Source organism: Leptinotarsa decemlineata, unplaced genomic scaffold (genome assembly GCF_025532065.1).
Source record: "Leptinotarsa decemlineata unplaced genomic scaffold, Ldec_3_MD MMD2_tig00078403, whole genome shotgun sequence".
In the NCBI taxonomy this organism is placed as follows: Eukaryota; Metazoa; Arthropoda; class Insecta; order Coleoptera; family Chrysomelidae; genus Leptinotarsa; species Leptinotarsa decemlineata.
In genome coordinates, this window is record NW_027412741.1 from 1 (window position 1) to 12500 (window position 12500).

At 43.3% G+C, this 12500-nt stretch overlaps 1 protein-coding gene and 3 non-coding genes across 4 annotated transcripts in view; all 4 read left to right on the forward strand.

Annotated features, from left to right (window-relative positions):
• The first annotated feature begins 4994 nt into the window (after window positions 1–4994).
• Window positions 4995–5306, forward strand: LOC141487143 (histone H4). The gene has a single exon (XM_074185939.1). The coding sequence runs from the start codon at window positions 4995–4997 to the stop codon at window positions 5304–5306; it is 312 nt and encodes a 103-aa protein (XP_074042040.1).
• A 3084-nt stretch (window positions 5307–8390) lies between these two features.
• LOC141487145 (small subunit ribosomal RNA) lies at window positions 8391–10311 on the forward strand. The gene has a single exon (XR_012468222.1). It is a non-coding gene; the product is annotated as a small subunit ribosomal RNA (ribosomal RNA).
• A 914-nt stretch (window positions 10312–11225) lies between these two features.
• On the forward strand, window positions 11226–11380 carry LOC141487144 (5.8S ribosomal RNA). Its single transcript, XR_012468221.1, has one exon. It is a non-coding gene; the product is annotated as a 5.8S ribosomal RNA (ribosomal RNA).
• A 604-nt stretch (window positions 11381–11984) lies between these two features.
• Window positions 11985–12500, forward strand: part of LOC141487147 (large subunit ribosomal RNA) — a 4024-nt gene continuing 3508 nt past the window's right edge. Inside the window, exon 1 of the ribosomal RNA XR_012468223.1 lies at window positions 11985–12500. This exon is cut by the window's right edge and continues 3508 nt beyond it. This is a non-coding gene — a ribosomal RNA (large subunit ribosomal RNA).

Consider the following 12500-nt stretch of genomic DNA (forward strand, 5'->3'; position numbering starts at 1 on the left):
TTGCAAGCTAATATCTAAACAAAAATCGCGGGGGTACGGTGAGACACCACGTTGGCCGCTAGGACCGGTCTCAGAGTTTCCCTAACGATCCCTGTCCTATACGACACACAAAACCCGAAGTGACCTACCAGTATTCCTATCACCGAAGATGTGAACAGTCCCCCGGGACTCAAGGGCTTTTAAGCCGCCGAGCGTCAATGCAATGAGAGCTCCCTCGTGGAAACTCTCGTAGACGGCTCGGGTAGGCGTACCTCCGGCTGTATTCACTGTTGGTGCAGTCAATACTAGGGCGGCGACGGAGGCCTTTTCCTTGGGAAGTCCCACGTTGAATCCCGGTGTCCAGGCAGGTAACCACTACAGTTTCACTAAGGAGAAGTCAATTATAGTTCAGCACTCACCAGGTCTAGAAGATGGCACTCGAATTCACTTGTTTCGAACTAATAAGTTCGGATTCAGTTTAGTTTGTCTTGACAAAGACAGGTTTGTGTGTTTCACTGTGTGTGATGCTTTACGAATTTCATTTGGGAAGTAATTTTTGTTTAATTACTTCCACACACTTGGCTCGGTATAGCCTCTGCAACTACCGTTTTTTGTACAGTTCTACTTGCAACCAATACCCAAGAAGGTGTATATGAACGCAGATTCTCACTGGCGAAGACTTCTCTCAAGATTCAATACTCCCTGAGTAAAGGACGCTGACTATTTAATTTCCGACACTTCGGAATATCAGGATCAGGTTAAGAACTCTTTCTTAACGGAGAAACTCTAAATTCGCAACCGCTTATAATACACTATAACACCGTATGGCTTTCTAAGTCTGAAGGTAAAAACTCAACTAATAAAATACTGAACAGTAGGTTTAAACTGAACAGCGAAGCGTTCTGAACTGAAGACAGAACAGAAGTGTTTAAATCGCGATTCTGCGATTTCTTAATACAAAATTGCATAAGCAATTCTCGCGCGTGGTTGGCTGGCGTCAGCTCCGCCTACTTCTCCGCGAGAGCACAACGCTGGAATGAAATTTTCTCGTTTCCTGAACGTCGAGTATATCGCGTTCAGGCTACCGTCCGCCGTTTGGACTTAGAAATATTTCGAACGAATTTTTATTTGCATGTTTAATGCATTGAAATATTATCAAATCTCATCGGATTTCGATGAGATTTCAGGTAATAAATAGGTTTTTATTAAAAACGAATTTTTAAATTTTTTGCGGTTCTTGGGTATTGGTGACACCCCCCTGCCCTAAGAAGTTGCATAGCTATCCAGAACAAGTGCATGAGAAGCAATTGCTTTTTCTTTATTTTTTCAAAAAACACATACAATATATATAATGGTTTACAATTGGTCCTTTAAAACTATATTTACAATATTTGTATCCCCATTAAAACTAATTTACACACCGAGGCATCTCAGCCGCTCCCAGCTCCGCACTCGGCCTGGATTTTTACAATTTGTGGAGACTTTCTTACAGTAAGCTCCGGAGAACGCGATTGATCGAATAAGTTTAAAATATCCGGCCCCGACTTCGGAGGCAGTTCCAGTCCCGGTTTTCTTTTCCGAAGAACTGGACGTATCTCGTTATTATCGAAACGAAATTCAACCTTTGAGCGACAATACATTTCACCTTGAAAAGGCATTCTATTTTGCGAATAAGCACTTTTTCGGCTTTTTAATGAATCCTTTCTTCTTTTGTGGAGACTTCTCTCGCCGCCGTTTATCGGGAGGCTGTCTCTTCTCTAGATTTGAGAGGCTTCCTCTCTTCAAGAAATTTTTATTTCCGGGGATTCTCCCAAACTCAGTGTATTTTTAGCCATGTCGATCGTGACATTATTATTTTGCAAGAACGGCATTCCCAGGATAGCTTCTTCCCTGAGACTTTCCACTGCAGTGAACTCCAGTTGGCAAGGCACTTCCTCGATTACTGTCTCTACAGTAACCTGGCCTAAACTAGGAGTTTCACTGCCGAAACATCCCATGTGGACCACTTCAGGCAAGAAGTGTTTTCCCGGTATGTCTCCTTTACAAATTTTGGCTGTATAAAATTATTTGAAGCTCCAGTATCTATCAATGCAAGGACTTCCTTGTCATTGATGAGAACAGGATTCTAGGCAATTCTGTCCTTTGATCCTCGACCTCACTCAATTTTTCTTCTTTATTCTCTGCCGGAGGTTCCGGGTTTCCATCTCTTTATTCTTTAGGGAATTTTTCTCCTCTATTAACTCACACCACCGGTCCTTAACCGGTTTAGTATGAACTTCAGGTTCCTTTGCAACAAGGATCTGATTGACGACACCCCTTGTCGGAGGTTCGTTTATTTCTGAATTCTTGACACTGGTGTCTACAACTTCCACAACATTGTTTGCCACTCTCGTGGCGGGGATTTGTTACGAATTCTAGATTCGTTGGCATCATTTCTAGGCGGCACATGCCTAGGCATATCGTTGGCCTGTCGAGAAACATTTCTCGGGCCAGCTTGGAAATGAGAGTTCATTTGTGAATGATGAGAATTTGAGAAATTATTTTCTCTTTGATTTCTGAATTCAACTTTTTTGTGCCCTTATATCGGCCTCGATAGCGTTGACAGTATCTAGCAACTGTTCCACGCTGTCAAATCGCTCTCTCCTAAGAAAGCAGCGAATTTCTGGCTTAATCAGATTAATTATCGTGGGAAAATAGATTCTTCGTCTATATCCCCGAATAATCTTTTCGCCAACGCTATCTTCCTTAAAATAAATAAGTCCGTTTGCAACGACTCATCTTGGATCTCCCCATAAAATTTGGACGTAAGTTTGGCAATCACTTGTGGACTATTATACGTATATAGATACGATTAGTCAGGAATTCCCAGTCTACCTTACAGTGTCTGTACACGGCAGCCCATTCCGCGGCTTTTCCCGCTAATCGCTCCTTTAGTATCGTTACCCATTCCTCTCTAGGAATGTGACACTTACGTAGCTTGTCCACGAGACTATCGATGAACTCTTGTGGATTCTCATTATCAATTCCATTAAAAGTTGGCAAACTATCCTTATCCAACGTAGGAATTATCGGTCTGGCATTCTGTCCCTGTTTGATCGCAGTTAACAGAATTTCTGCCAGCCGATTTATTGGGTCAGTATTGACCGTTTGTTGCGTTTGTTTGTGGAATACTTTCTGTATCCCGTGTTTCTGGGCGCCATCGCATTTCGTTATTAAAGCCATAATGCGAAAAAGGCTTGTTATTATTGTCATAACGTGACACTTCTTTGTTCTCTAATCTCGCTTACTGTCACGAACGGATTTGTATTTCCACTCACATACTCGTCCCGAATTCAGAAACGGATTTGTCGAGTTTTTCCTTGTTCAGTGACTAGCGACGAGAAAGGATTTGTCGTAGAAAACATCATATTTTCACTATTAGCGTTATTATACGCAAAATTGGCCCCACGTTGGGCGCCATGTAGATAACTCGGCGTTCTATGAAAATGAAAATTGTTATTCATTTTCTCGGAATTGTCGACTTTTACCCCGGCTAGGCAAATGAGTTCGTTCGTCGACGCCAAGCATCCCAGAAGACCAGAGCCGGGACGCACTCTTGGCTCCCGGAGGATCTCTTTCGTGTAGAGACTACACGAGAAACTCACCCTTTAACTGCAAAATCTCGACTTTATTATTAAATCCCTAATTGCAAGCTAATATCTAAACAAAAATCGCGGGGGTACGGTGAGACACCACGTTGGCCGCTAGGACCGGTCTCAGAGTTTCCCTAACGATCCCTGTCCTATACGACACACAAAACCCGAAGTGACCTACCTAGTATTCCTATCACCGAAGATGTGAACAGTCCCCGGGGACTCAAGGGCTTTTAAGCCGCCGAGCGTCAATGCAATGAGAGCTCCCTCGTGGAAACTCTCGTAGACGGCTCGGGTAGGCGTACCTCCGGCTGTATTCACTGTTGGTGCAGTCAATACGGCGACGGAGGCCTTTTCCTTGGAAGTCCCACGTTGAATCCCGGTGTCCAGGCAGGTACCACTAAAGTTTCACTAAGGAGAAAGTCAATTATAGTTCAGCACTCACCAGGTCTAGAAGATGGCACTCGAATTCACTTGTTTCGAACTAATAAGTTCGGATTCAGTTTAGTTTGTCTTGACAAAGACAGGTTTGTGTGTTTCACTGTGTGTGATGCTTTACGAATTCATTTGGGAAGTAATTTTTGTTTAATTACTTCCCCACACACTTGGCTCGGTATAGCCTCTGCAACTACCGTTTTGTACAGTTCTACTTGCAACCAATACCCAAGAAGGTGTATATGAACGCAGATTCTCACAGGCGAAGACTTCTCTCAAGATTCAATACTCCACTGAGTAAAGGACGCTGACTATTTAATTCCGACACTTCGGAATAATCAGGATCAGTTAAGAACTCTTTCTTAACAGGAGAAACTCTAAATTCGCAACCGCTTATAAATACACTATAACACCGTATGGCTTTCTAAGTCTGAAGGTAAAATCTCAACTAATAAAATACTGAACAGTAGGTTTAAACTGAACTGAAGCGAAGCGTTCTGAACTGAAGACAGAACAGAAGTGTTAAATCGCGATTCTGCGATTTCTTAAATACAAAATTGCATAAGCAATTCTCGCGCGTGGTTGGCTCGCGTCAGCTCCGCCTACTTCTCCGCGAGAGCACAACGCTAAAATGAAATTTTCTCGGTTCCTGAACGTCGAGTATATCGGCGTTCAGGCTACCGTCCGCCGTTTGGACTTAGAAATATTTCGAACGAATTTTTATTTGCATGTTTAATGCATTGAAATATTATCAAATCTCATCGGATTTCGATGAGATTTCAGGGTAATAAATAGTTTTTTATTAAAAACGAATTTTTATATTTTTGCGGTTCTTGGGTATTGGTGACACCGAGTTCGGTGTAGAACTTTAGTCGAAGTCTGTCGTTAGTATCACTAACAGTATTTCATTCGTATCGTGCAGTATATAATTTATTCTTAACATTCGAAATGACTGGTCGTGGCAAGGGAGGTAAAGGTTTAGGAAAAGGAGGAGCGAAACGTCATCGTAAAGTATTGCGTGATAATATCCAAGGAATAACGAAACCTGCCATTAGAAGATTAGCCCGTCGAGGTGGTGTTAAACGTATTTCGGGTTTGATATACGAAGAAACTCGTGGAGTACTCAAAGTATTTCTCGAAAATGTTATCAGAGATGCCGTAACATATACCGAACATGCGAAACGCAAAACCGTCACAGCCATGGATGTTGTATACGCCCTGAAAAGGCAAGGTCGAACCTTGTACGGATTTGGCGGTTGAATTTAATGCCTCCCCCTGTATTGTCCTTACCGTTTCCATAAAAAAAAGGTTCTTTTCAGAACCACAAAAGCTTATGAAATGAATTCGTGTGTATTTTTTTATATTTTTGAAGTAAGTCTCAGGTCAAGAAAGTAATACAAATCATGAAATTATGAAACAACAAAATTTAATTGACGCTCCGGAGGGGCGACTTCATTGATGATTCCAGTGGCGCATTTGCTTTTTCAGCTGCAGGAAAACCCGGAAAAACCTGCAGCAGCAGCAAGCACCACATCATGTGAACATCTTGATCTACTAATGTCTTCTCTTTTATAAAACAAAATGTAGGGTATCTCCAGAGACTACAGTAAATTTAGAACATCGCCAGAACACTTAGTGACACGACTATCGTCAAACTTAATCGACCTCTGCCCTCCGGTAGCAAGCAGAATATCGGAAGCGTGAAATAAAAATTTGAATTGGAAATTTTGGCGAAATAACCCGAACGGAAAGTGTAGTGAAAAAATAAAAAAAATAACGGAAAGTGTAGTGAAAATATAAAAGATAACGGAAAGTGTAGTGAACGTTTACCTCTGCCTTCCGCGAACAAGCAGAATATCGGAAGCGTGAAATAAAAATTTGAAATGGAAATTTTGGCGAAATAACCCGAACGGAAAGTGTAGTGAAAATATAAAAGAAAACGGAAGTGTATGAAAATTTAAAAGTAGCGGAAAGTGTAGTGAAAACATAAATATACCGGAAAGTGTAGTGAACGTTTACTTCTGCCTTCCGCGAGCAAGCAGAATATCGGAAGCGTGAAATAAAAATTTGAATTGGAAATTTTGGCGAAATAACCCGAACGGAAAGTGTAGTGAAAATATAAAAGATAACGGAAAGTGTAGTGAAAAATAAAAACATAAATATAACGGAAAGTGTAAAAAGTTTACCTCTGCCTTCTGGGAGCGAGCAGAATTTCGGAAGCGTGAAGAAAATATTTCAGATGGAAACTTTGGCGAAAATAATCGTGAACGGAAAGTGTGGTGAAAATATAAAAGTATCGGAAAGTGTAGTGAAACATAAATATAACGGAAAGTGTAATGAAAGTTTACCTCTGCCTTCTGGGAGCGAGCAGAATTTCGGAAGCGTGAAGAAAATATTTCAGATGGAAACTTTGGCGAAAATAATCGTGAACGGAAAGTGTGGTGAAAATAAAAAGTATCGGAAAGTGTAGTGAAAACATAAATATAACGGAAAGTGTAATGAAAGTTTACCTCTGCCTTCTGGGAGCAGCAGAATTTCGGAAGCGTGAAGAAAACATTTCAGATGGAAATTTTGGCGAAAATAAATCATGAACGGAAAGTGTGGTGAAAATATAAAAGTATCGGAAAGTGTGGTGAAAATATAAAAGTATCGGAAAGTGTAGTGAAAACATAAATATAACGGAAAGTGTAATGAAAGTTTACCTCTGCCTTCTGGGTGCGAGCAGAATTTCGGAAGCGTGAAGAAAAAATTTCAGATGGAAACTTTGGCGAAAATAATCGTGAACGGAAAGTGTGGTGAAAATATAAAAGTATCGGAAAGTGTAGTGAAAACATAAATATAACGGAAAGTGTAATGAAAGTTTACCTCTGCCTTCCGCGAACAAGCAGAATATCGGAAGCGTGAAATAAAAATTTGAAATGGAAATTTTGGCGAAATAACCCGAACGGAAAGTGTAGTGAAAATATAAAAGATAACGGAAAGTGTAGTGAAAACATAAATATAACGGAAAGTGTAATGAAAGTTTACCTCTGCCTTCTGGGAGCGAGCAGAATTTCGGAAGCGTGAAGAAAAAAATTTCAGACGGAAATTTTGGCGAAAATAATCATGAACGGAAAGTGTGGTGAAAATAACGGAAAGTGTGTGTGAAAATATCGGAAAGTATAGTGAAATTTTCGCCAAAATTTCTCTTTGAAAATTTTTTATCACGCTTCCGAAATTCTGTTTGCTCCCATTAATTCAAGTATCGTCTCACCGTCTCAACTCATATGTTGTAATGGCGAGAAAGCGGTATAGGCCTTACACAAATTTTCACTACACTTTCCGATAAACATTGTAATCGAGACGTCCTGTTGTCAGAACGTTATCCTATAATATTTTAATATATCGATCGATATGCGTATTCATGTCTGATACAATATCATATCGACGGATATAAATTATATTGACTAGGACTATACGAAAAGTGGAAAAAACCGAAAGTCGCGTAGGGTCCCGTCAGCGTTAACGGAAAACGGGCGATGTGCTCGAAACGCCGCTATAGGGGGATAGGTACGTTTCGAAACGGATCGAAAACGCTTCCTCTATAGTATCGGCAGACGCTTGCTCGAGCGCTGTCGGTACCGTGGTCACCGATAACCAAATCACACGATATTCGTTTTTCTGCTGAATAATAACATTAATTCGATATCGTGTCGAGTGCGGGCTTCGCCCACGGTGGTGTGGATAGTTCGTAGTAGTATATCTTCTGCTTCTACCCAACCGAAACCGTCAGACACTGCGAGATCGCGGATTTAGCGAGCGTTTCTACGTAAGCGGTCCCTATGCGATCAACCAAAAAATAACAAAAATTTTGTTATTACACAAAATATGCGACAGCTCTCCTCTGTCCGAGCGAGAATAAATATAATTTCGGAACGAATCTTTCGAGAACACCGAGTCGCTTTCAATCTAGCGAAGGGTCGAGAGAATGTTCGAAGTTTTGTGCCGGTCGACGTATATATCGTCTATTATATATTGTATTTCGAAAAATTACCATACGTACGTGTACGCCGGTGGTTTGTGTAACATTATCATCAGGTCGAGTACGACGAGCGTGTGTTGTAATATTTCTTCTTGAGCAATGTTATAGTTCGATTTGTTGTCGGTCCGGTTTTATTTGAATGAAATAATGCAGAGACACATAGAGATATATAACAACTTTTTCGTTGAGCGTGGCGTTTCGAAAATTTATATTTCGTATAACGCACACACAACACGCACGAAAAGAGAATATAGATCTGTTTCCGTATTTATTATTATTTTAATATTATGGAGACTGAACTAGTTCTACGATAGAACGTCAGCTCCCTGGTTGATCCTGCCAGTAGTCATATGCTTGTCTCAAAGATTAAGCCATGCATGTCTCAGTACAAGCCAAATTAAGGTGAAACCGCGAAAGGCTCATTAAATCAGTTATGGTTCCTTAGATCGTACCCACATTTACTTGGATAACTGTGGTAATTCTAGAGCTAATACATGCAAACAGAGTTCCGACCGGAGACGGAAGGAGCGCTTTTATTAGATCAAAACCAATCGGTGGCGGGTTCGCTCGTCATCGTACACCTTGGTGACTCTGAATAACTTTATGCTGATCGCACGGTCTCGCACCGGCGACGCATCTTTCAAATGTCTGCCTTATCAACTGTCGATGGTAGGTTCTGCGCCTACCATGGTTGTAACGGGTAACGGGGAATCAGGGTTCGATTCCGGAGAGGGAGCCTGAGAAACGGCTACCACATCCAAGGAAGGCAGCAGGCGCGCAAATTACCCACTCCCGGCACGGGGAGGTAGTGACGAAAAATAACGATACGGGACTCATCCGAGGCCCCGTAATCGGAATGAGTACACTCTAAACCCTTTAACGAGGATCAATTGGAGGGCAAGTCTGGTGCCAGCAGCCGCGGTAATTCCAGCTCCAATAGCGTATATTAAAGTTGTTGCGGTTAAAAAGCTCGTAGTCGAATCTGTGTCCCGCGCCTTCGGTTCATCGTCCGCGGTGTTAACTGGTGTGCCGCGGGACGTCCTGCCGGTGGGCTTAGCTCGCAAGGGCGGCCCAACTCAATCCCGCCGCGGTGCTCTTCATTGAGTGTCGAGGTGGGCCGGCACGTTTACTTTGAACAAATTAGAGTGCTTAAAGCAGGCTAAAACTTCGCCTGAATACTGTGTGCATGGAATAATGGAATAGGACCTCGGTTCTATTTTGTTGGTTTTCGGAACCCCGAGGTAATGATTAATAGGAACGGATGGGGGCATTCGTATTGCGACGTTAGAGGTGAAATTCTTGGATCGTCGCAAGACGGACAGAAGCGAAAGCATTTGCCAAAAACGCTTTCATTGATCAAGAACGAAAGTTAGAGGTTCGAAGGCGATCAGATACCGCCCTAGTTCTAACCATAAACGATGCCAGCTAGCGATCCGCCGACGTTCCTCCGATGACTCGGCGGGCAGCTTCCGGGAAACCAAAGCTTTTGGGTTCCGGGGGAAGTATGGTTGCAAAGCTGAAACTTAAAGGAATTGACGGAAGGGCACCACCAGGAGTGGAGCCTGCGGCTTAATTTGACTCAACACGGGAAACCTCACCAGGCCCGGACACCGGAAGGATTGACAGATTGAGAGCTCTTTCTTGATTCGGTGGGTGGTGGTGCATGGCCGTTCTTAGTTGGTGGAGCGATTTGTCTGGTTAATTCCGATAACGAACGAGACTCTGGCCTACTAACTAGGCGTTTTCCGACATCCTAAAGGCCCGCCGATGGGGCTTCGGCCTTTATCGTGCGCGGTTTTTACTGTCGGCGTATAAACAATTCTTCTTAGAGGGACAGGCGGCGTCTAGCCGCACGAGATTGAGCAATAACAGGTCTGTGATGCCCTTAGATGTTCTGGGCCGCACGCGCGCTACACTGAAGGAATCAGCGTGTCCTCCCTGGCCGAGCGGCCCGGTAACCCGTTGAACCTCCTTCGTGCTAGGGATTGGGGCTTGCAATTGTTCCCCATGAACGAGGAATTCCCAGTAAGCGCGAGTCATAAGCTCGCGTTGATTACGTCCCTGCCCTTTGTACACACCGCCCGTCGCTACTACCGATTGAATGATTTAGTGAGGAGTCTTCGGACTGAGCGCGATGGCGTTTCGGCGTCTTCGATGTTTCGGAAAGATGACCAAACTTGATCATTTAGAGGAAGTAAAAGTCGTAACAAGGTTTCCGTAGGTGAACCTGCGGAAGGATCATTACAGTGATATTGTCTATATACGACATGTCTGATCAAATATATATATCGCGAAGCGAGAAAAGAGTTAAATCTCTCCTTTTTCCTTCTACGATATTCGAACTAATTTGTCGCTTTATGTTTTCGTTTCGATAGAAAAGAAAATGAGCGACGGTGGACTACGTTTTCGAATGACGGTGAAATTGACGACGACGACGACGTTGTTGTCTGTCGTCATCATCCTTTCGATTAGTAGTAGTCCTCTTCTCGAACTATACAAATTCGTCTTAGAGGTTTTTCAATTAGGCGTGTAATTTTCTTTACCGAAAATTATAATATATGACGTTGTGCGTATTGTTGTGTTGCCGCGTCGTTGTCGTCGATTATGGCGCTAATGTTGTTCGTCGATCGTGTTGTGAAGCGTACGCTCTTTTGTCGAACGCGAACGCGCGATATACGACGATACATTTCGCCGTCGATGACGATGATGCCGACGACGCCGCCTTCGCCGGGTACCTAGGAGTGTGTGACTGTTAAAAAACCGCTCCGTAGGAAATTATGTTTAATCGCGGTCGAAACGTGAAAGTTTCGTTTCGTACGAATTTTTACGTTACCGGATTACACAACGAGATTTCCGATGGTTGTGAAAGATATTCGCCGGCCGTGTCAGTTAGAACGCATGGTAAATGAAATACTACGCGCGTCCTCTACACGACGAATATAAAAATTGAGTCGTGCGCGATTTCGGTACACGATGCCTCGTCTGAATATGTGGTGCCGTACGAATACGAAATCGTCGAGCGCTTCTCTTTTTTTTATTTTTTTAACAAGTATATATATATTTATGTACGTTGTTGCATTGGTATAATCTCAACGCTTGCCGAATCGAGACGTCGAACTCTTGAAATTATTTTTTTTGAGTACGTCTAAATAAAAGATTACCCTGAACGGTGAATCACTTGGCTCGTGGGTCGATGAAGAACGCAGCTAATTGCGCGTCAACTTGTGAACTGCAGGACACATGAACATCGACATTTCGAACGCACATTGCGGTCCTCGGATACTGTTCCTGGACCACTCCTGGCTGAGGGTCGTATCAATTTCAAAGACTGCTCGGTTTTTCAAAATTGATATTTTGTAAAAACGTCGGAGCGTGTTGGATGATTGACGTGTTGTTGTTGTTGTTGTTTGTCGTCTATCGAGTCGTCTCGTTATTATAATCGTTATCTAAGTATTTTATCGCCTTCGCGGCGATGACACTTGGTAACAAAAATAAATACACGTTGACGACGACGACGACGCGCCGACGACGACAAAGACGCGGCATCTTAAAGTGCGAAAGCGACGAATCGTTTTTTCTCATCGCAAGATGAGAGAAACGTTACGTAGTTTGTACACAACGAAATCGTATCGAGTCTCCGTTGTTGGGAAAGCGGCTGCCACGGCAATATACAGGTTCACGCTTGTAGTGTGTGTGTGTGTATGCTCTCGTTACGCACGATCGTCGTGTCCGAGAATCTTTGATGAATCGAAGACGACGTCTGATCGTGTCGAGCAGCGTACGTACACACGCACACACATTATTACAGGACGTCGAGAACTTTTTTGTCCGTTTCGGTAGTTCTCTCTCGAAATAACGACGGACGAGACTACGTACGTCGACTCGTTGCTGTTGAATAAACTGAAAAATTATTTTATCGACCTCAGAGCAGGTGAGACTACCCGCTGAATTTAAGCATATTACTAAGCGGAGGAAAAGAAACTAACTAGGATTCCCTCAGTAGCTGCGAGCGAACAGGGATAAGCCCAGCACCGAATCCCGCGGGTTAACCGCCGGGAAATGTGGTGTTAGGGAGGATCCGTTTATCCCGGAGTCGTACGGCGCGTCCAAGTCCTTCTTGAACGGGGCCACAGCCCATAGAGGGTGCCAGGCCCGTAGCGACCGCCGTCAATTTCGGGAGGATCTCTCCTCAGAGTCGGGTTGCTTGAGAGTGCAGCCCTAAGTGGGTGGTAAACTCCATCTAAGGCTAAATATGACCACGAGACCGATAGCGAACAAGTACCGTGAGGGAAAGTTGAAAAGCACTTTGAAGAGAGAGTTCAAGAGTACGTGAAACCGTTCAGGGGTAAACCTGAGAAACCCGAAAGGTCGAAGGAGGAAATTCATCGCGTTTCGATCGTCGGCGTTTGACGGGTTTCGTGACGGACGGCGTT